The sequence below is a fragment of the Rhinoraja longicauda genome, unplaced genomic scaffold (assembly GCF_053455715.1).
Source record: "Rhinoraja longicauda isolate Sanriku21f unplaced genomic scaffold, sRhiLon1.1 Scf001702, whole genome shotgun sequence".
NCBI lineage: Eukaryota > Metazoa > Chordata > Chondrichthyes > Rajiformes > Arhynchobatidae > Rhinoraja > Rhinoraja longicauda.
The window spans coordinates 1,780-25,000 of record NW_027602917.1 but is presented as its reverse complement, the minus strand read 5'-3'; the positions used below and the strand labels follow the sequence as shown (position 1 = coordinate 25,000).

Genomic DNA, 23,221 nt, shown 5'->3' with positions numbered 1-23,221 from the left:
TCCGAATGCATTCAAGAGAGAGCTGGATAGAGCTCTTAAGGATAGCGGAGTCAGGGGGTATGGGAAGAAGGCAGGAACGGGGTACTGATTGAGAATGATCAGCCATGATCACATTGAATGGTGCTGCTGGCTCGAAGGGCCGAATGGCCTCCTCCTGTACCTATTGTCTATTTTCACACCTTACCCATCCATATCTCTGTGTCTCCCTCCCCCCCCCCAACTCAGTCTAAAGAAGAGTCTCGACCCGAAACCTTTGCTTCTCTCCAGAGATGCTGCCTGTCCCGCTGAGTTACTCCAGCGTTTTGTGTCTATTCCCCCACAGTTTGCTGGTGTGTTGTGCCTCTACCCGACAGCACAGCGGGCAGCTCCTCTACAGCAGCATGTCGGACTGGCGCTCGCACTATCACAATGAGGATGCGGAAGATCAGGATGATGCCGAGGACAATGAAGGTACAGCAGCAGCAGCACATCACTGCACGCTCACACCGCCCCTTGGTGAAAGGCAACCGCACGCAGGGAACACGCTTCATGCACAGTACACACTAGTCTAGTCTAACAAAATAACTGCAGATGCTGCTACAAATCGAAGGTATTTATTTCACAAAATGCTGGAGTAACTCAGCGGGTCAGGCAGCATCGCAGAAGAGAAGGAATGGGTGACGTTTCGGGTCGAGATCCTTCTTCAGTCTCGACCCGAAATGTCACCTAGTCTAGTTTAGTCTACTTTAGAAATACAGTGCGGAAACAGGCCCTTCGGCCCACCGAGTCCGCGCCGACCAGCAATCCCCACATACTAACACTATCCTACACACACTAGGGACAATTTACACACACACCAAGCCAATTAACCTACAAACCTGTATGTCTTTGGAGTGTGGGAGGAAACCGCAGATCTCATAGAGTCATAGATTGATACAGTGTGGGAACAGGCCCTTCGGCCCAACTTGCCCACGCCAGCCAACAATGTCCCAGAGGAAGCCCATCTCGGACAAAGCCCACGTGGTCACGGGGAGAACGTACAAACACCATACAGACAGCACCCATAGTCGGGATCAAACTCTGGTCTCCGGCGCTGTAAGGCAGCAACTCTACCGCTGCGCCACCGTGCCGCCCTGCTGTGCCATAGTCGATGATGCTTTCACCAGCACACACTTGTCATGTGTTCAGGTGGTGTTTTGGATCGGGACCCTTCGTCAGACTGAAGAAGGGCCCCGACCCGAAACCCATCACCTATCCATGTTCTCCAGAGATGCTGTCAGACCCGCTGAGCTACTCCGGTATTTTGTGTCTTTCTTTGGTGTAAACCAGCCTCTGCCGTTCGTTCCTGTGAAGGAAGGAGTTCCTGTGAAGGGTCCCGACCAGAAACGTCACCCATCCATTTCCTCCAGAGATGCTGCCTGACCCGCTGAGTTACTCCAGCACTCTGTATCCATCTTCTCTGCAGTTCCTTGTTATTACATTATAGATTGTGATGTAGTCAGAGGGAGGTGAATCTGTGGAACTCATTGCCACAGACAGTTGTGGAAGCCGAGTCAATGGATATTTTGAAAGCAGAGATAGATAGATTCTTGATTGATACGGGTGTCAGGAAGGCAGATGGGTAGAAGGCAGGAGAAAGAGGTTGAGAGGGAAAGATAGATCAGCCATGATTGAATGGCAGAGTAGACTTGATGAGCCAAATGGCCTAATTCTGCTCCTATCACTTATGAACATGAATTATGTGTTTGTTCTTCTTTCAGAGGAATTTAAGTTAGTAGGAAGGGACAGTTTAATCTTCCTCATTGATGCCTCGGAATGCATGTTTGAAGTGGACCGTGAAACGGACATTTCTCCGTTTGACATGACGTTACAGGTAAGAAGCGTGCTCGCTATAATCCACTAGCCCCCTGAAGCCATCGCCTTTAACTCTGGCAGGTACAGAACCACTAATGCAAAGGCAGTGAGCGGAAGTGGGAGAAATACAAAATTAATTTTGGCGTCGCCTACCTGGTAGCTGCAGCTTTCCATGAATAAACCATCCCAATTGCACCTCATATTTCGCCTGGGCAGCTTGCAGCCCAGTGGTATGAACATCGACTTCCACAACTTTAGATAGTTCCTCTGTCCCTCTCTTCCCCTCCTCCTTCCCAGATCTCCCTCTATCTTCCTGTCTCCACCTATATCCTTCCTTTGTCCCGCCCCCCTGACATCAGTCTGAAGAAGGGTCTCGACCCGAAACGTCACCCATTCCTTCTCTCCTGAGATGCTGCCTGACCTGCTGAGTTACTCCAGCATTTTGTGAATAAATACCTTCGATTTGTACCAGCATCTGCAGTTATTTTCTCATACAATGTATATCAAGAGTGTTTAATTGTCACATGCTCTGACAACAGACTATTAATTTCCTCCTTGCAGCAGTGTTACAGGTCTGTGAACACAGTACACATAGATAATATATAATAATAAAGCTAAAAATTCAATAAACTAATAACCCAAAAACGAGTGTAAAAAAGCTCGACATACTTTAATCTTCCTGAACAATAGCAGCCCGGTGGCGCAGTGGTAGGGCTACTGCCTCACAGCGCTGGGGACCGGGTTCGATCCTGGCTACAGGTGCTTGTCCGCACGTAGTTTGTACGTTCTCCACGTGATCAGCACTGGTTATCTCCGACATCTTCAGTTTCCTCCCACACTCCAAAGACGTGCAGGTTTATAAGTTAATTGGCTTGGTGGAAATGAAAAATTGTCCCTAGTGTGTGTAGGATAGTGTTAGTGTCGCTGGTCGGCGCGGACTCAGTGGGGAGGCGAGGGGCCTGTTTCCGCGCTGTATCTCTAAAACTTAACAAGAACCTAAAGCAGTGGCGTTGATGGACTTTCTTTACGATTGGCATCAATGTGAGTCCGTCACCGTGCCCGTCGGAAACCATCACCACTGCGTCACTAATGTTCTCAACGATTTTAATTAATTCATTCATTAACGCCAGGCACGACGCAGATCTTCACAGGTAGGCACGCCCAGGAACTGGACACTGACCGATCTTGCTCAGGAACAGTTGTGGGGCGTGTGGATTGCACACTGACACTGTTAACTGAGAGCATCTGTTGTTGGAGTAGAGTGGAGGATGCTGCTTTGCAATCTCTTGACTAGAAAGTATTAGAAAGTGAAAATGGTTAGTTCTTTCACCTTGATTCGCACAGAGTTCAACGTCAGGAAAACAGCAGCAAAGCGGGCATGAGGTCTCACGGACGATTACACCTGTCCTCTTGATACCCAGTGACTGGGTGAGGCAGTGAAGGTAGACACACAAGACTGGAGTAACTCAGCGGGGCAGGGAGTATCTCTGGATAGAAGGAGTTCCTTCTCTCCAGAGATGCCGCCTGTCCCGCTGAGTTACTCCAGCATTTCCTGTCTATCTTCAATGTAAATAGACAATAGACAATAGGTGCAGGAGGCCATTCGGCCCTTCGAGCCAGCAACACCATTCAATGTGATCATGGCTGATCATTCTCAGTCGTCAAGTTTATTTGTCACATACACATACACGATGTGCAGTGAAATGAAAGTGGCAATGCCTGCGGATTGTGCACAAAAAAGAATGACAGTTACAGCATATAAATAAAGTTAATAAAGTTAATATAGAGAAGACAAAAATTTAGTCCCTGGAGTTATAAACGTTAACAGTTCTGATGGCCTGTGGGAAGAAACACCGTCTCATCCTCTCCGTTTTCACAGCGTGACAGCGGAGGCGTTTGCCTGACCGTAGCAGCTGGAACAGTCCGTTGCTGGGGTGGTAGGGGTCCCCCATAATGTTACTGGCTCTGGATCTGCACCTCCTGATGTATAGGTCCTGCAGGGGGGCGCTTCCGCAAACTCACTGACGTCTCTGGAACTTGCAGTACCCCGTTCCTGCCTTCTCCCCATACCCCCTGACTCCACTATCCTTAAGAGCTCTATCTAGCTCTGTTTAGTAAACCAGCATCTGTAGTTCCTTCCTACACATTGGGCTAGGCAACGTTTGCTCGCAAAATGGTTACGTAACTTGACCAATGATCCAAAAGTCTAAACTCATCAAGGCATCCGAGTTCCAATCCCACTTTGGAAACTGGGAAATTTACACTTGTGTTATTATATTGATCTGGCTTTAAATGAAAATAGCAGCAATAACCATGAACTAACTAGATTTCTGTCAATTCAACCCCGTTAATAATGTCACCACTGGGTCTGGCCGGCCTGCGTACGACTCCAAAATTGGCTCAGAAGGGCGGTGCGGTGACGCAGCGGGTAGAGCTGCTGCCTCACAGCGCCATAGACCCGGGTTTGATCCTGACCACGGGTGCTGTCTGCGTAGAGTTTGCACCTTCTCCCCGTGACCATGTGGGTCTTCTCCATGTGCCCCTGGCTCCAAAGATTTGCAGGTTAATTGGCTTCTATAAGTTGTCCCTAGTGTGTAGGGTAGAGCTAATGTACGGGTGATGGTTGCTCAGCCCGGACTCCACGCTGTACCTCTAGACTAAACTAAATCGTTCATAAGTTCCAGGAGCTGAATTAGGCCTTTTGGCCCATCGTCTACTCTGCCGTTCAATCGTGGCTGATATAAATTGTCCCGCCCCATCCCCTGACATCAGTCTCGTCCCGAAAAGTCACCCATTCAATAGACAATAGGTGCAGGAGGAGGCCATTCGGCCCTTCGAGCCAGCACCGCCATTCAATGTGATCATGGCTGATCATTCTCAATCAGTACCCCGTTCCTGCCTTCTCCCCATACCCCCTGACTCCGCTATCCTTAAGAGCTCTATCTAGCTCTCTCTTGAATGCATTCAGAGAATTGGCCTCCACTGCCTTCTGAGGCAGAGAATTCCACAGATTCACAACTCTCTGACTGAAAAAGTTTTTCCTCATCTCAGTTCTAAATGGCCTACCCCTTATTCTTAAACTGTGGCCCCTTGTTCTGGACTCCCCCAACATTGGGAACATGTTTCCTGCCTCTAACGTGTCCAACCCTTTAATAATCTTATACGTTTCGTTAAGATCTCCTCTCATCCTTCTAAATTCCAGTGTATACAAGCCTAGTCGCTCCAGTCTTTATTATCCCGCCCCATCCCCTGACATCAGTCTCGTCCCGAAAAGTCACCCATTCCTTCTCTCCCGAGATGCTGCCTGACCCGCTGAGTTACTCCAGCATTTTGTGTCCACCTTCTGTCAACTCCATTCTCCTGTCTTGTCTCCGTAACGCTCCCCAGCATTTGAGGTGAAGGGGTGGATGGGTAATGCATGGTGTTGTTGATTAGCGGTGGCACTGTTGGTGATTGACGTGACTCTGTTTTGCTCGCAGTGTGCCCACAAGGTGTACACCAGCAAAATCATCAGCAGTGACCGTGACCTCCTGGCGGTTGTCTTCTTCGGCACTCGAAAGCACAAGAACTCTGTTGACTTCAAGCACATCTATGTCCTCCATGACCTGGACACTCCAGGTAGGTTCACCTGCCAGATCCAGGCGACTCTGTTTGAACCCAGGTATGGTGTGTTCCTTGCAGTGTCCTTTCCCCATTCTTTGTAATCTCCTTTAGTTTAGTTTAGAGATGCTGCACAGACACAGGCCCTTCGGCCCACCTAGTCCGTGCCACCCAGCGATCACCGTACACTAGCACTATCCTACACACACGGGGGATAATTTACAATTTTTATTGAAGCTGATTAACCTGCACGTGGGAGAAAACCGGAGCACCCGGGGAAAACCCACGCAGTCACGGGGTGAACGTACAAACTCTGTACAGACAGCACCCGTAGTCGGGATGGAACCCGGGTCTCTGGCGCTGTGAGGCAGCAACTCTACCACTGTGCCGCTCTGGCCGATGGAGTTGCTGAAGCAGGCAGTGATGCAAGCAGTCAATACGCTCTCTATCCATAAACAGGCCTGCAGTTACAACCAAGAAATCTGCTTCATGATGTTGCCTGAGGAATAATTCCAAGGTATTATTTTCACGAGTTGCTTTAAGAGCACCGCATTAGCTGTGAAATGATACAGGATGTCCAGAGATTAAGAAAGATAATTCATGATAATTCATGATTGCGACTGTTTTCAATTTGCTTTTGCACAGGTCCCATTCACCACTCGCTTCTTCCTCCCCATTTCCTTCAGCCGATTCAGTGTTCAGTTTCTGCATCAACCACAAATTGTGCACTTCTCACACCTTCACACCTTGTGTGAAGACATTTCTTTGCCCAATGAGAAATCTGGCTTTAGTTTTTACTTTAGTTTAGAGATACAGCACGGAAACAGGCCCTTTGGCCCACCGGGTCGGCGCCGACCAGCGATCCCCGCACGCTAACACTATCCTACACACGTTAGAGACAATTTACAAATACACCGAGCCAATTAACCTACATACCTGTACGTCTTTGGAGTGTGGGAGGAAATAGACAATAGGAGGAGGCCATTCGGCCCTTCGAGCCAGCTGATCATTCTCAATCAGTACCCCATTCCTGCCTTCTCCCCATACCCCCTGACTCCTCTATCCTTAAGAGCTCTATCTAGCTCTCTCTTGAATGCATTCAGAGAATTGGCCTCCACTACCTTCTGAGACAGAGAATTCCACAGATTCACAACTCTCTGACTGAAAAAGTTTTTCCTCATCTCAGTTATAAATGGCCTACCCCTTATTCTTAAACTGAAGATCTCGGAGAAAACCCACGCAGGTCACGGGGAGAACGTACAAACTCCGTACAGACAGCACCCGTAGTCGGGATCGAACCCGGGTCTCCAGCGATGTGAGGTGCCAACTCTACCGCTGCACCACCCCGGCATTTAAATTTGTTTCAGTAGCTCATCCTGTCAGCTGTTGGCCACATTCTGTTTCTGCCAATCCCAACCCTTTCCTTTTATGAACATTACATCATTGTCTTAGAAACATGGAAAATAGGTGCAGGAGTAGGCCATTCGGCCCTTCGAGCCTGCACCGCCATTCAATATGATCAAGTCTTCTCCTACTTTAGAAAATAGAACATGCTACAGCTCATCATAGTTTGTACTTTCGCACATTAGATGAACAAGGAACACCATCTTCAATGGAGACATAGTTATTTATGACATTCTGCTCTTGTATCAGTGCATTTCATTTATTTCCTGCTTGCTTCAAAAAACGCTCAATCACTTACTAAGGAAGGCCATACCTAAATTATAGACTAACTTCAAAAATATGGGGTCCAAGTCCATCGCTCCCTGAAAGTGGCAACACAAGTAGATAGAATGGTAAAGAAAGTATATGGTATGCTTCAGCTTATTGGGCAGGGCATTGAAGATAAGATTCAGGGAGCCATTTTGTAGTGTAATAGGACTTTGATTCGGCCCATTTGGAGTATGGCTTGCAATTCTGGCCACTCCATTACAGCAAGGATGGGAAGGCTTTTGGATAGGGCACGGAAGAGGTTTACCAGAATGCTGAAGAGAGACTCAAAGTGCTGGAGTAATTCAGTGGGTCATGAGAAAAAGAATGGGTGGCGCTTCGGGTCGGAACCATTTACAGCAGTGCTTCTTAAACTGGTGAATGGTTCACCCAAGGGTGAATGAAATTATTTTGGGGTGAATGAAATGTTGTGATAAAGACTCACGGATGAATGAGACTGAAATAGTTTAAGAAGCACTGATTTACCGTATCAGAAAGCCTCCTGGATCAGTGGGTGTTACCTGTAAGGAGAGTTGGGACAAGGTCCGAGGTTGAGAGGAGACCCGAGTACATAGAGTTATGTGAGATAACGTGTACAATGAAGTATTATGAAGAGGATGGACAGTCAGAACTTTTTTCCCCAGAGTAGAAATGTCAAGGACTGCAGGGCAAAACGTTATGGTGAGAGGGGGAAAGTTTAAAGGAGATGTGTGGGGCAAGTTTTTTAGACGGAGCATAGTGGGTGCCAGGGGTGGTGGAGGAGGCAGATACGATAGTGGTGTTATCATATCATATCATATCATATATATACAGCCGGAAACAGGCCTTTTCGGCCCTCCAAGTCCGTGCCTCCCAGCGATCCCCGTACATTAACACTATCCTACACCCACTAGGGACAATTTTTACATTTACCCAGCCAATTAACCTACATACCTGTACGTGTTGAGGCTTTTAGGTAGAGATATGCATCACATGTAGGCAGAGGAGATCAGCATCTGTATCTCCTTCCTACACACTCAATCTGGGTCTCACTCACTCAGGGAAGTGTCAGTCTGAAGGGTCTCGACCCGAAACGTCACCTATTGCTTTTCTCCAGAGATGCTGCCTGACCCGCGGAATTGCTGCAGAACCTAGCGTCTACCTTCAGTGTAAACCAGCATCTGCGGTTCCTTCCGACACAGTACCAAGCGTCTGTCTATCTATCTGTCTGGAAACAGGTGCCAAGCGAGTGGTGGAACTGGATCGGTACCAAGGCGAGAAGGGGAACAAGATGTTCAGGGAGGACCTAGGCCACAGCCGGGACGTCTCGGTGGGAGAGGCGCTGTGGGCCTGTTCCACCCTCTTCAGCGACGTCAGGCTCAAGCTGAGCCACAAGCGCATCATGCTGTTCACCAACGACGATGACCCTCACGCCAACGACAGCTCCAAGGCACGCATGGCCAGAACCAAGGCCAGCGACCTCCGTGAGACAGGTGGGTGGCTGCCCCCGCTGCTATGCAAGCAATAATATCTGTACGACGCAGTCTGCCAGCCACTACAACAGTAACACCACACGCTGTTCAGTCTAGCACACTGCACAGTAGTAATACACAGCATAATTCATAGAAGCATGGAAAACAGGTGCAGGAGTAGGCTATTCAGCCCTACAGCCAGCACCGACCGCCATTCAATATGGCTGATCATCCAAAATCAATGCCCCGTCCCTGCTTTCTCCCCATATCCCTTGATTCCGTTAGCCCAAAGAGCTAAATCTAATTCTCTTTGAAAACATCCAGGTTGTGTAAGTAGGCAGATGCAGTATAATATAGATAAATGTGAGGTTATCCGCTTTGGCGGCAAAAACAAGGAGGCAGATTATTATCTCAATAGTGTCAGGTTAGGTAAAGGGGAAGTGGAGCAAGACCTGGGTGTCCTTGTATACCAGTCACTGAAGGTTGGCGTGCATGTACAGCAGGCAGTGAAGAAAGCTAATGTCATGTTGGCCTTCATAACGAGAGGATTTCAGTATCGGCGTAAAGAGGTTCTTCTGCAGTTGTGTTGGGCCGTGGTGAGACCACATCTGGAGTATTGCGTACAGTTTTGGTCTCCTAATTTGAGGAAGGACATCCTTGTAATTGAGGCAGTGCAGCGAAGGTTCACGAGATTGATCCCTGGGATGGCGGAACTGTCATATGAGGAAAGATTGAAAAGACTAGGCTTGTATTCACTGGAGTTTAGAAGGATGAGAGGGGATCTTATAGAGACATATAAAATTATAAAAGGACTGGATGAGCTAGATGCAGGAAAAATGTTCCCAATGTTGGGGGAGTCCAGAACCAGGGGCCACAGTCTTAGAATAAAGGGGAGGCCATTTAAAACTGAGGTGAGAAGGAACTTTTTCACCCAGAGTTGTGAATTTGTGGAATTCTCTGCGACAGGGCAGTGGAGGCCAAATTACTGGATGGATTTAAGAGAGAGTTAGATAGAGCTCTGGGGGCTAGTGGAATCAAGGGATATGGGGAGAGGTTGGGCATAGGTTACTGATTGTGGATGATCAGCCATGATCACAATGAATGGTGGTGCTGGCTCGAAGGGTCGAATGGCCTCCTCCTGCACCTATTTTCTATGTTTCTAATTGCCCTCCACTGCCTTTGTGACAGAGAATTCCACAGATTCTCAACTCTCCGGGTGAAAAGGTTTTTCTTCATCTCAGTGTTAAATTCATACAAAATCACTGCTGAATATTCCAGAGCATTTTGCAGCAGTATCGGAATGGATGAGCACTGAAAAGTGAAGTGATGTAGAGATCTGGGAGAAAGCGGAAATCAGGCTTGCTTGGATGTTGGATGTTCATAAGTGATAGGAGCAGAATTGGGCCATTCGGCCCATCAAGTCTACTCCACCATTCAATCATGGCTGATATACCTTCTCCCCATAACCCCTGACACTGACATCCGTACTAATCAAATTAGTATTGTTGAAGGTGAGGTCACTTGAGTCTTGTAAAAGAAGTAGTGAAACTTCTGGTGAAGAATTGGATTTAACTAGTAACTTAAGGAAGGCATATATTCACAAAATGCTGGAGTAACTCAGCAGGTCAGGCAGCATCTCAGGAGAGAAGGAATGGGTGACGTTTTGGGTTGAGACGTCTGAAGAAGGGTCTGGACCCGAAATGTCACCCATTCCTTCTCTCCTGAGATGCTGCCTGACCTGCTGAGTTACTCCAGCATTTTGTGAATAAATACCTTCGATTTGTACCAGCATCTGCAGTTATTTTCTTATAGTAACCTAAGGAAGGAGATTGAGAGGGAGTGATGAGGAAGGAATTCCAAAGCGTTTGGAATTCCCTCAAATATCACTTCGTTTAGTTTAGAGATACAGCGTGGAAACAGGCCCTTCAGCCCACCATGTCCACACCGACCAGCGATCCCCACACATTAATACTATCCCAAGCCAATTAACCTACAAGCCTGTACGACTTTGGAGAGTGGGAGGAAACCAAAGATCTCGGAGAAAACCCACGCAGGCACATGGAGAACGTACAAACTCTGTACAGACAAGCACCCTACGTCGGGATGGAACCCGGGTCTCCGGTGCTGCAAGTGCTGTAAGGCAGCACCTCTACCGCTGCGCCACCGTGCAGCCCTTAGGGGGTAAAGCTGTAGGGCTTGTGGCAGCCTGTAGCTGGCGTGTTGACGATGGTTTACCCCTGCCGTTGTTTAGGTATCATCCTCGACCTGTTGCACCTGAGGAAGCCTGGTGGGTTCGACAAGTCGCTCTTCTACTGTGACATTGAGAACCAGTCGGCGGATGAAGATGTGGGCATTCAGGTCAAGGAATCGGCCAAAGTGGACGACCTGCTTCGGAAAATCTGGGCCAAGGAATACAAGAAAAGAGCGGTCACCAGGTCAGCCACCTCAGGCTGAGCTTCTCCTGGCTCCTAAAACACCTGCGGTTCCTGATCCCTCTCCCTCTTTAGGGTGGACCGTGACACACGTGTCTAAGATTATGTCTCGGAGCAGAATCAGGCCTTACGGCCCATCGAGTCAACTCTGCATTAGTGGTGCTGTATCTGCCAGAGCTAAAGGCGATGGGGGCAGGTGGATTAGAGCGACCTGCTTCTTACCTGTATCGTCATGTCAAACGGTGACATGTCTTAAACGGACATGACGATACATGTTCACTTCAAACATGCATCAATGAGGAAGATTAAACTGTCCCTTCCTGCGAACTTAAATTCCTCTGAGAGAACAAACACATAATTCATAAGTGAGAGGAGCAGAATTAGGCCATTCGGCCCATCAAGTCTACTCCGCCATTCCATCATGGCTGACATATCTTTCCCTCTCAACCCCAATCTCCTGCCTTCTCCCCGTAACCCCTGGCATCCTTACTAATCAAGAATCTGTCAATCTCTGCCGTACAAATATCCACTGACTTGGCCTCCACAGCCGTCTGTGGCATTGAGTTCCACAGATTCACCACCCTCTCGCTAAAGAAATCTCCTTTCTGAAGGTACGTCCTTTCATTCTGAGGTTGTGGCGTCAGGTGCTAGTGGAAATATCCTCTCCACATCCACTGTATCCAGACCTTTCACTATCCGGTAAGCAGTTTGTGGTGATGCTGACGTGTGTTCTCCCTTGTCCCAGGCTGAACCTGAAGCTGGGAGGAGGTGTGGAGCTGTCGGTCGGCGTGTACAACCTTGTCCACAATGCCAAGAGACCGTCTGCAGTCCGCCTGTACCGAAAGACCAACGAGCCCGTCAAAACTAAAACCCGCTGGTTTAACAGTGAGACCGGCAGCCTGCTGCTGCCCAGTGACACCAGAAAGGCCCAGGTAATGAACCTACAGGAACGGGGTACTGATTGAGAATGATCAGCCATGATCACATTGAATGGTGGTGCTGGCTCGAAGGACCGAATGGCCTCTTCCTGCACCTATTGCCTATTGTCTCCACCACCTGCATTGCTCTTAGGAGGCCAATCAGCCCATTGAGTCCAGGCACAGCCTCGAACTCTCATTAGACTTTCGAGATACAGGCCTGATGGTGATCGCTGGTACTGACCAGCGATCACCCACCCCCCCCCCCCCCCTGTACACGAGCACCGTCCGAAACATTAGGGACAGTTTACAATTTACAGAAGCCAATTAACCAACAAACCTGAACGTCTTTGGGATGGGGAGGAAACCGGAGTCCTAAAGTCTGGACTTCTCTCTCAAAACCTCTTGTCCTTCAAGCTTGTGGGGTTAAAACCTGCAACTTCAGCCTGCCCTGGTGCAGCTCCTATGCAGCTCGTCAAATGTTGTTGCTTGGACAGGTAGACGGATAGGAAAGATTTTGAGGAATAGACACAAAGTGTTGGAGTAACTGAGGCAGCATGTCTGGAGAAAACAGATGGGTGACATTTCGGGTCGGGAACTTCTTCACGTTTCGAGGGGCATGGACTAAAATGCAGGCAAATGGGACTGGGCGTCTTGGACCGGCTAAGCCGAACGGCCTTGTTTCCCTTGCGGTATGACTAAGACTTATTTGGAACACATGGTACACCTTGTTTAGTTTAGTTTAGAGATACAGCGCGAAAATACCGTCGGCACACCAGGTCCGCACCGACCAGCGATCCCCGAATATTAACACTAGGCGGCACGGTGGCGCAGCGGTAGAGTTGCTGCCTTACAGTGAATGCAGCGCCAGAGACTCAGGTTCGATCCTGACTACGGGCGCCGTCTGCACGGAGTTTGTACGCTCTCCCCGTGACCTGCGTGGGTTTTCTCCGAGATCTTCGGTTTCCTCCCACACTCCAAAGACGTACAGGTTTGTAGGTTAATTGACTGGATAAATTGTCCCTAGTGTGTGTAGGATAGTGTTAATGTGCGGGGATCGCTGGGCGACGCGGACTCGGTGGGCCGAAGGGCCTGTTTCCGCGCTGTATCTCTAAATCTATATCCTACACACACTCGGGACAATTTTTACATTTACCAAGCCAATTCACCTACAAACCTGTACGTCTTTGGAGTGTGGGAGGAAACCGAAGATCTCGGGGAAAACCCACGGGGAGAAGGTACAAACTCCTTACAGACAGCACCCATAGTCGGGATGGAACCCGGGTCTCCGGCGCTGCATTCGCTGTAAGGCAGCTACTCTACCGCTGTGCCACCGTGACCGCCCCTATAGGTGAGGATTGTTAGTGTGAGGCCACAGAGATTGAAGCCTGCTCTTGTGCTCTGGAAACCAGGTCTATGGACAAAGACAGATTGTCTTGGAGAAGGAAGAAACTGAAGAGCTGAAGAGGTTTGATAATCCGAGCTTGGTCCTCATTGGCTTCAAACCATTGTCTCTGTTGAAGAAGCACCATCACACCAGGCCCTCGCAGTTCGTTTACCCTGAGGAGGAGTTCATAACAGGTAACCCACACCTCCAGTCACTGCCACTTACACAGGGCACTTGCTTTTATGAGGTTTTTGGATATGGAGAAATATGGATTATGTGCAGGCATATAAGAGTTGATCTAGGCATCATGTTCTGCATGGACATTGTGGGCCGAACAGTACGTGTGCTGTACTGTTCTGTGTTTACCACCCGTTGCAGGCAGGGGTCAGTGGGGATGAATCCCATTGAGGGCGTTGAGTGATACTCTGCCACAAGCTGCAAGATCGCAAGGTCCAACTAGTTCATAGCAACACCCCCGCCTCCTCTGTTAGGCTTCAAACGGTGAACGTAAAATAGCACCGCACAGAAACAGGCCCTCAATGTCTGCCAAACATGATGCCTAGTTCAATTAGTCTCCCCTTCCTGCACATGATCCCTCCATTCCACACGTGTATATCCACGTGCCTGTCTGAAAGGCTCTTGATCACCACTACTGTACCTGCCTCCACCCACGTCACCCTGAACCTGGGCCATCTGCTTTCTCAGCATGCATTAGGATTGTGTGGGCACCACCTCGTGTGGGCACCATGCTTGTGTGGCACCACCTTGTGCGGGCGCCATTCTTGTGTGGCACCACGCTTGTGTGGGCACCATGCTTGTGTGGGCACCATGCTTGTGGGCACCATGCTTGTGTGGGCACCAGGCTTGTGTGGCACCACCTTGTGCGGGCGCCATGCTTGTGTGGCACCACCTTGTGCGGGCGCCATTCTTGTGTGGCACCACCTTGTGCGGGCGCCATTCTTGTGTGGCACCATGCTTGTGTGGGCACCATGCTTGTGTGGGTGCCGCCTTGTGTGGCAGGATTTCCAGAAACTGGGCAAGGGATGGCATCACCATGCGGCGCTGTTTTCATAGCTCCCCGTACACAGCGAGCCCCGCCTGCTGTCTTCATCCAGCTCTCCATATACAACACGCTACATTAAGACCAGCCTGGTGTGGGCTGCACACAAGGAGTGCCTCTTTTCCTGGCCTCGCTGCTTTGAGACTCCCCACCATCCCACCACATTTGCCCATCTCACCATCCTCCCCAATCCACAACCCCATTCCCCTCCCCACAGGTCCTCATTCAAGGATCCACCTCCTGCCCCTGATCAGGCCATTCCCCACAAAGACGCGGTGGTGCAGCGGGTAGAGCGGCTGCCTCACAGCCCCTCGTTGTCTTCCCCCCCCCCCCTCGCCGGGCCCCTCGTTGTTCTCTCTCCCCCCCTCGCCGGGCCCCTCGTTGTTCTCCTCCCCTCGCCAGGGCCCCTCGTTGTTCTCCCCCCCTCGCGGGGCCCCTCGTTGTTCTCCCCCCCCCCCCCCCTCGCGGGGCCCCTCGTTGTTCTTCCCCCCTCGCCGGGCCCCTCGTTGTTCTCCCCCCCTCGCCGGGCACCTCGTTGTTCTCCCCCCCTCGCCGGGCCCCTCGTTGTTCTCCCCCCCTCGACGGGCCCCTCGTTGTTCTCCCCCCTCGCTGGGGCCCCTTGTTGTTCTCCCCCCTCGCGGGGCCCCTCGTTGTTCTCCCCCCCCTCGCCGGGGCCCCTCGTTGTTCTCCCCCCCTCGCCGGGCCCCTCGTTGTTCCCCCCCCCCCCTTCGCCCTCTTTGTTCTCGGCTGTGGGCCCTTCGACCGACTGACGCGTGGGTGACCGACCTTTACCCAGGTGCTCCTCAACTTTCGATGGGGTTACGTTCCGACAAACCCATCGTAAACCGAAATTATCGTAAGCGGAGGCACGGCAAGTCGGGCAGCATCTGCATAACCTTAGTTCAGCGACCAGGGGCCGTTGCCTCTCCGCTGCCCGCTGGCTCTCTGCTCACCGCTGACTCTACAGGGTCCTAGTGCCTGGCTCATCTGATTTTTGCCTGTGCTTGTATGGCCAACAGGAAGCACGAGTCTGTTCAGCGCGTTGCTGACCAAGTGCCTGGAGAAAGGGGTGTACGCCGTTTGTCGGTACACCCCGCGGCGCAACACGCCACCTCGGTTCGTGGCCATGGTCCCACAGCACGAGCAGCTGGACGACCAGAAGATGCAGATCCTGCCTTCAGGTCAGTGGCCAACGGGTCCACTCAACACCCAATCTTCAACGGCACTTTGTAGGAAGGAACTACAGCTGCTGGGTTAAACCGAAGAGAGACACAAAAAGCTGGAGTGACCCAACAAACAGCTAACAAAGGCCTGTTTCCTTTATCATCGTTACTTGTTTGCATATCTTTCATTCATTGTTCTTTATCTCTCTACATCATCATCTATATCTCTCATTTCCTTTATCCCTAACCAGTCCAAAGAAGGGTCTCGACCCGAAACGTCACCCATTCCTTCTCTCCTGAGATGCTGCCTGACCCGCTGAGTTACTCCAGCATTTTGTGTCTATCTTCAATGGTACTTTATTTTCACATGTGCCTAGCTACAGTTAAATGCCTTTTATGCATGCGGTCCAGTGATATCTTACCATACATTGGCGCTATCATACTTAAGTACAAGGGTGTCGGAAGAGTTCAGTTCACTTTAGTTTATTGTCTCGTGTACCGAGGTACAGTGAAAAGCCATTGTTTCGTGCTAACCAGCCAGCGGAAAGACAATACATGATTACAATCGAGTCGTTTACAGTGTATAGATACATGATAAGGCAATAACGTTTAGTGCAAGGTAAAGCCAGCAAAGTCTGATCAAGGATAGTCCAAGGGTCACCAATGGGGTAGAGATTAGTTCAGCACTGCTCTCTGGTTGTGGTAGGATGGTTCAGTTGCCTGATAACAGCTGGGAAGAAGCTGTCCCTGAATCTGGAGGTGTGTGTTTTCAACATCTGTACCTTTCACGTACAGTCAAAAGCCTTTTATGTATACAGTTCAGTAAAAATCTTGGACGATCCTTGATCGGACTTTGCTGGCTTTACCTTGCACTAAACGTTATTCACTTTATCATGTATCACTGTAAATGGTTCAATTGTAATCATGGATTGTAATCATGGATTGTCTGTCCGCTTTGCACTGTGACAATAAACTAAACTAAACTGGATTTAGGTACAAGAGTAGGGCAGCAAGGTTGTGCAGCGGTAGTCACTGCCTTACAGCGCATGCAGTTCCAGAGACCGGGCTCCATCCTGACTGCAGGCGCTGACTAGGCTTGTATACACTGGAATTTAGAAGGATGAGAGGGGACCGTATCGAAACGTATAAGATTATTAAGGGGTTGGACACGTTAGAGGCAGGAAACATGTTCCCAATTTTTGGGGGAGTCCAGAACCAGGGGCACAGTTTAAGAATAAGGGGTAGGCCATTTAGAATGGAGATGAGGAAATACTTTTTCAGTCAGAGAGTGGTAAATCTGTGGAATTCTCTGCCTCAGAAGGCAGTGGAGGCCAATTCTCTGAATGCACTCAAGAGAGAGCTAGATAGAGCTCTTAAGGATAGCGGAGTCAGGGGGTATGGGGAGAAGGCAGGAACGGGGTACTGATTGAGAATGATCAGCCATGATGACATTGAATGGCGGTGCTGGCTCGAAGGGCCGAATGGCCTCCTCCTGCACCTATTGTCTATTGTCTGTCTATATATATTAATGATTTGGATTAGGGAATTAGAAGCAACACTAGTAAGTTTGTGGATGACACTAAGCTGGGTGGCAGTGTGAACTGTGAAGAGGATGTTAGGAGGTTGCAGGGTGACCTGGACAGGTTGAGTGAGTGGGCAGGTGCATGGCAGATGCAGTATAATGTAGATAAATGTGAGGTTATCCACTTTGGCGGCAGAAACAAGGAGGCAGATTATTATCTCAATGGTGTTAGGTTAGGTAAGGGGGAAGTGCAGCGAGACCTGGGTGTCCTTGTACACCAGTCACTGAAAGTTGGCGTGCAGGTACAGCAGGCAGTGAAGAAAGCTAATGGAATGTTGGCCTTCATAACGAGAGGATTTCAGTATAGGAGTAAAGAGGTTCTTCTGCAGTTGTATTGGGCCCTGGTAAGACCACATCTGGAGTATTGTGTACAGTTTTGGTCTCCTAATTTGAGGAAGGACATCCTTGTAATTGAGGCAGTGCAGAGTAGGTTCACGAGATTGATCCCTGGGATGGCGAGACTGTCATATGAGGAAAGATTGAAAAGACTAGGCTTGTATTCACTGGAGTTTAGAAGGATGAGAGGGGATCTTATAGAGACATATAAAATTATAAAAGGACTGGATGAGCTAGATGCAGGAAAAATGTTCCCAATGTTGGGGGAGTCCAGAACCAGGGGCCACAGTCTTAGAATAAAGGGGAGGCCATTTAAAACTGAGGTGAGAAGGAACCTTTTCACGCAGAGAGTTGTGAATTTGTGGAATTCTCTGCCACAGAGGGCAGTGGAGGCCAAATTACTGGATGGATTTAAGAGAGAGTTAGATAGAGCTCTGGGGGCTAGTGGAATCAAGGGATATGGGGAGAAGTTGGGCATAGGTTACTGATTGTGGATGATCACAATGATCACAATGAATGGTGGTGCTGGCTCGAAGGGCCAAATGGCCTCCTCCTGCACCTATTTTCTATGTTTCTAATTGGCCTCCACTGCCTTTGTGACAGAATTCCACAGCTTCACAACTCTCCGGTTGAAAAAATGTTTCCTCATCTCAGTCCTAAATTCATGCAAAATCACTGCTAAATATTCCAGAGCATTTTGCAGCAGTATCGGAATGGATGAGCACTGAAATGTGAAGTGATGTAGAGATCTGGGAGAAAGCGGAAATCAGGCTTGCTTGGGTTATTGATTGAGAATGATCAGCCATGATCACATTGAATGGCTGTGCTGGCTTGAAGGGCTGAATGGCCTCCTCCTGCACCTATTGTCTATTGTCCTGTTCCTTGTCATTGGTAAACAATTCCCCCATTTACCACCTAACAAATGGTGCAATAGAGGACACATGTCCACCCATTTCACCATTGACCAATGTGTGTAGGAAGGAACTACAGATGCTAGTTTATACCGAAGATAGGCACAAAAAGCTGCAGTGACTCAGCGGGTCAGGCAACATCTCCAGAGAAAAGGAACAGCTAACGTTTTGGGTCGTCGTAAGAATGCTCCCGACCCGAAACATCACCTATCCCTTCTCTCCAGAGATGCTGCCCGACCCGCTGAGCTACTCCAGCTTTTTGTCCCTGTCTTCCATTGAAAAATGGTCAATATCCTGTTTCCTGTCAATCCCTCTATTTGTCTAACAAAAGGGTGTTATAAGGGACACTGTTTCCTGTTACCTGTGGAATTTACACCTATCACATCCATTCATCCATCCAGTGTGAAGAAGGGTCTCGACCCGAAACGTCACCCATTCCTTCTCTCCAGAGATGCTGCCTGTCCCGCTGAGTTACTCCAGCTTTTTGTGTCTATCTTCGGTTTAAACCGGCATCTGCGGTTCCTTCTTACACATCCATTCATTGCCCTGCTCAACATCCCCTCTGCTTCCCTCATTCCATGCTGCCATCTCCCCCTCATCCTGCCTTCCCGGCACGTAAAGCTCCTGGGCTAAACACTCCACAAACCACCCATCCTCTTCCAGAAATTCCCACATCACACTGACTGTGTGGTCAGTGGTTTATGGGGAGTATATTCAGTTGCTCTGGGCAGTCAGATCCCAGCTTTGACCATATTTCTGTGGAAAGGTTGACATCCATTCTAAGGTTCAAGCAAGCAAATCAAATACAGCCTATGTCCATAAATTATAGGAGCAGAATTAGGCCATTCGGCCCATTAAGTCTACTCTGCCATTCAATCATGGCGGATCTATCTCTTCCTCTCAACCCCATTCTCCTGCCTTCTCCCCATAACCCCTGACACCCGCACTAATCAAGAATCTGTCAATCTCTGCCGTAAAAATACTCAATGACTTGGCCTCCACAGCCGTCTGTGGCAATGAATTCCACAGATACACCACCCTCTGACCACAGAAATTCCTCCTCATCTATCTAAAGATACGTCCTTTTATTCTGTACCCACATGTGGAACCACAGTCTGGGGGAATATGGATCATGTGCAGGCAGATCAGATTAGTGACCCGGCCTTAAACGTCACCTATCCATCCTATCCATGTTCTCCAGAGATGCTGCCTGACCCACTGAGTCACTCCAACACTTTATGTCTGTTTTTGTAAATCAACATCTGTAGATTAGTTTTGTTAAGTTTGGAAATACAGCGCAGAAACAGGCCCTTCAGCCCACCGAGTCCATGCCGACCAGTGATCCCCACACACTAACACTTTCCTACACACACAAGGGACAATTTACAACTATACCAATATAATTAACCAACAAACCTGTACGTCTTTGGGTAGGGGAAGAGAAAAGACATTCTGGCCTTCCATCACAGTGAGGAGGTGACTGGAGGACACTCACTGTGATGGATGTTTCTTTTTGTTTTGTGTTGGTTTGTGATTGTGTGTGTTATTGTTTCTTTTTATTGCTCTTATTGTTGGACTGTGGGTAATCTTTCATTTCACTGCGTGTGTATGTGACAAATAATATTGACTATTGACTTTGGCGTGTGAGAGGAAACCGGAGATTCCTGAGAAAACCCACGCAGGTCACGGGGAGAACGTGCAAGCTCTGTGCATACAAGCACCCGTGGTCAGAATCGAACGCGGGTCTCTGGTGCTGTGCGGTAGCAACTCTACCATTGTGGCACCCTCGTACCTCCTTGAAGCTTCATGTATCTCCCCTACACATGGGCAGTGTGAGCATGTAAAATGCCTTCTTAGTTACAGTTTAGTTTATTGTCACGTGTAGCGAGGTGCAATGAAAAACTTTTGTCTTGTCCTACAAAGCCCTAAATGGGCTTGCCCCCTCCCCCCCCCATATCAAAAATCTTCTAACCCACCACTCTATCTCCAGGTCCCTCAGGTCGGCCGACTTGGGGCTACTCACTATCCCGCGGTCTAGGCTTAAGCTCAGGGGTGACCACGCTTTTGCGGTTGCAGCTCCTAGACAGTGGAACAGCATCCCTCTCCCCATCAGAACTGCCCCCTCCATCCACTCCTTTAAGTCCAGGCTCAAAACCTATTTCTACTCCCTAGCGTTTGAGGCCCTCTGAGGGGGCGCTGTGAACTGTTTATGTATGTGCTGCCTCCTATATGTTATAGAAACATATAAAATTCTTAAGGGGTTGGAGAGGCTAAATGCGGGAAGATTGTTCCCGATGTTGGGGGAGTCCAGAACCAGGGGTCACAGCTTAAGGATAAGGGGGAAGTCTTTTAGGACGTACAGGTATGTAGGTTAATTGGCTGGGTAAATGTAAATGTAAAAATTGTCCCTAGTGTGTGTAGGATAGTGTTAATGTGCGGGGATCACTGGGCGGCACGGACTTGGTGGGCCGAAAAGGCCTGTTTCCGGCTGTATATATATGATATGATATGATATGATATGAGAAAACATTTCTTCACACAGAGAGTGTGAGTCTGTGGAATTCTCTGCCACAGAAGGTAGTTGAGGCCAGTTCATTGGTTATATTTAAGAGGGAGTTAGATGTGGCCCTTTTTGCTAAAGGGATCAGGGGGTATGGAGAGAAGGCAGGTACAGGCTACTGAGCTGGATGATCAGCCATGATCATATTGAATGGCGGTGCAGGCTCGAAGGGCCGAATGGCCTACTCCTGCACCTATTTTCTATGTTTCTATGTGCTGTTATGTTTGTGTGCCATTGTATGTTTGTTCTTAGTACCTGAACTGATGTACAGCACTTTGGTCAACGTGGGTTGTTTTTAAATGTGCTATTCAAATAAAATTGACTTGACTTGTCGGGTGGGTGTCAATAAACCATCTGTGTTGTCCTCAGGATTCCACCTGACCTTCTTGCCATTTGCTGACGACATCAGGAAGGTCAGCTTTCCAAAGAGCGCGGAGGCCAATCGAGATCAGATCGAGAAGATGAAGAAAGTGGTGCAGAAACTCCACTTCAAGTACAGGTCAGCGGAGGTTCAGACAATAGCTTTATCGAGCGGCTGTGAATCTGCCCACTGCGTCTTTGAAGACGGTTTTATGCCCTGGGTCCTTTGCCACTGGAACTGCATTGGGTTGAGCCTGCAAATTTCGTGCACGCAAACAGCTTGCGGTTGTGCGGAATCGCAAGCAACTGCAGGTGCCAGTTTACAAAAAGTGCAGGAGTGACTCTTTGGGTCAGGCAGCATCACCGGGAGACATGGGTGGGTGACATTGCAGGTCGGGCACCCTTCTTCAGACTGATCATAGCAGGGGGGAAAACGGGAAGAGAGAAGGGGGCGGGGTTGGTGGGGGGCGGGGTTGGTTGGGGGGGATTGGCGGGGGGGCGGGGTTGGTGGGGAGGCGGGGTTGATGGGGGGACGGGTTGATGGTGGGGGGCGGGCGCCAAGAATAAAGGGGGAACTGCCTGGTGGGGAGGGGGGGGTGCCATGTGCAGCGGCAGGCGAGAGAGAGGACTGTTCGATGAACTTTATGGAAAGGCAGGGGAATGAGGTTGAGAGGGAGAGATGGATCGGCCATGATTAAATATTGGTGTAGACCTGATGGCAGAATGCCCTAATCTGCTCCTGGAATGTAAGAACTTCTGAACTTCTGACAACAGGCCGGAGAGTTTTGAGAACCCCGTCTTGCAGACGTACTTCCGCAACCTGGAGGCCCTGGCGCTCGACCAGAACAAAGTGGAAGAAATGGAGGACCTGACTTGTGAGTTGTGGGAAGAGAGTTGACAGGAGTTTAGAAGGATGAGAGGGGACCTCATAGAGACGTATAAAATTATGAACGGACTGGACAAGCTAGATGCGGGAAGAATGTTCCCAATGTTGGGGGAGTCCAGAACCAGGGGCCACACAGTCTAAGAATAAAGGGGAGGCCATTTAACACTGAGGTGAGAAAGAACTTTTTCACCCAGAGAGTTGTGAATTTGTAGAATTCTCTGCCACAGAGGGCAGTGGAGGCCAATTCACTGGATAAATTTAAAAGAGAGTAAGATACTCTAGGGGCTAGCGGAATCAAGGGATATGGGGAGAAGGCAGGCACGGGTTACTGATTGTGGATGACCAGCCATGATCACAATGAATAGCGATGCTGGCTTTGTTAAATCAAGTCCTTTACCTTCAGACCATAGACAATAGATGTAGGAGGAGGCCATTTGGCCCTTTGAGCCAGCACCGCCATTCAATGTGATCATGGCTGATCATTCTCAAATCAGAACCCCGTTCCTGCCTTCTCTATAAAGAGAGTTAGATCGAGCTCTAGGGGCTAGTGGAATCAAGGGATATGGGGAGAAGGCAGGCACGGGTTACTGATTGTGGATGATCAGCCATGATCACAATGAATGGCTGTGCTGGCTCGAAGGGCCAAATGGCCTCCTCCTGCACCTATTTTGTATGTTTGCTATTGTTTGTGTAAGAGGGAAGCGTGACGCTTCGAGGGAGTGCTGGTCTCTGTCAGTCTGGGTTAAGGCTGCCTACTGCTCAGAGCTGTTGGAAGCAACAGCAGCTGCTGGTTTAAACTGCAGATAAGACGCAAGATGCTGGAGTAACTCAGCGGGACAGGCAGCATCTGCGGAGTGAAGGAACGGGTGACATTTCAGGTCGAGACCCTTCTTCAGACTGAGAGTCAGAGGGGAGGGAGACACAGAGATATGGAAGGGTAAGATGTGAAACCGAGAAATCAAAGGGGACGGAGGACAAGGAAAATGTCGGAACCACTGGGCTAACAGTTCAGAGACAGTAGAGAGGTAACGAG

General features: G+C 49.3%; 1 protein-coding gene across 1 annotated transcript; it reads left to right on the top strand.

Moving 5' to 3' along the window:
- Window positions 1–325: 325 nt before the first annotated feature.
- On the top strand, window positions 326–22,177 carry LOC144591743 (X-ray repair cross-complementing protein 5-like; the record flags this gene model as incomplete). Its single annotated transcript, XM_078395772.1, has 10 exons — window positions 326–450; window positions 1,740–1,852; window positions 5,313–5,451; window positions 8,361–8,615; window positions 10,846–11,029; window positions 11,772–11,958; window positions 13,356–13,524; window positions 15,410–15,571; window positions 21,312–21,441; window positions 22,077–22,177. Coding segments are annotated over exons 1-10 (1,510 nt in total), but the record flags the coding sequence as incomplete, so codon positions are not given.
- Window positions 22,178–23,221: the final 1,044 nt, after the last annotated feature.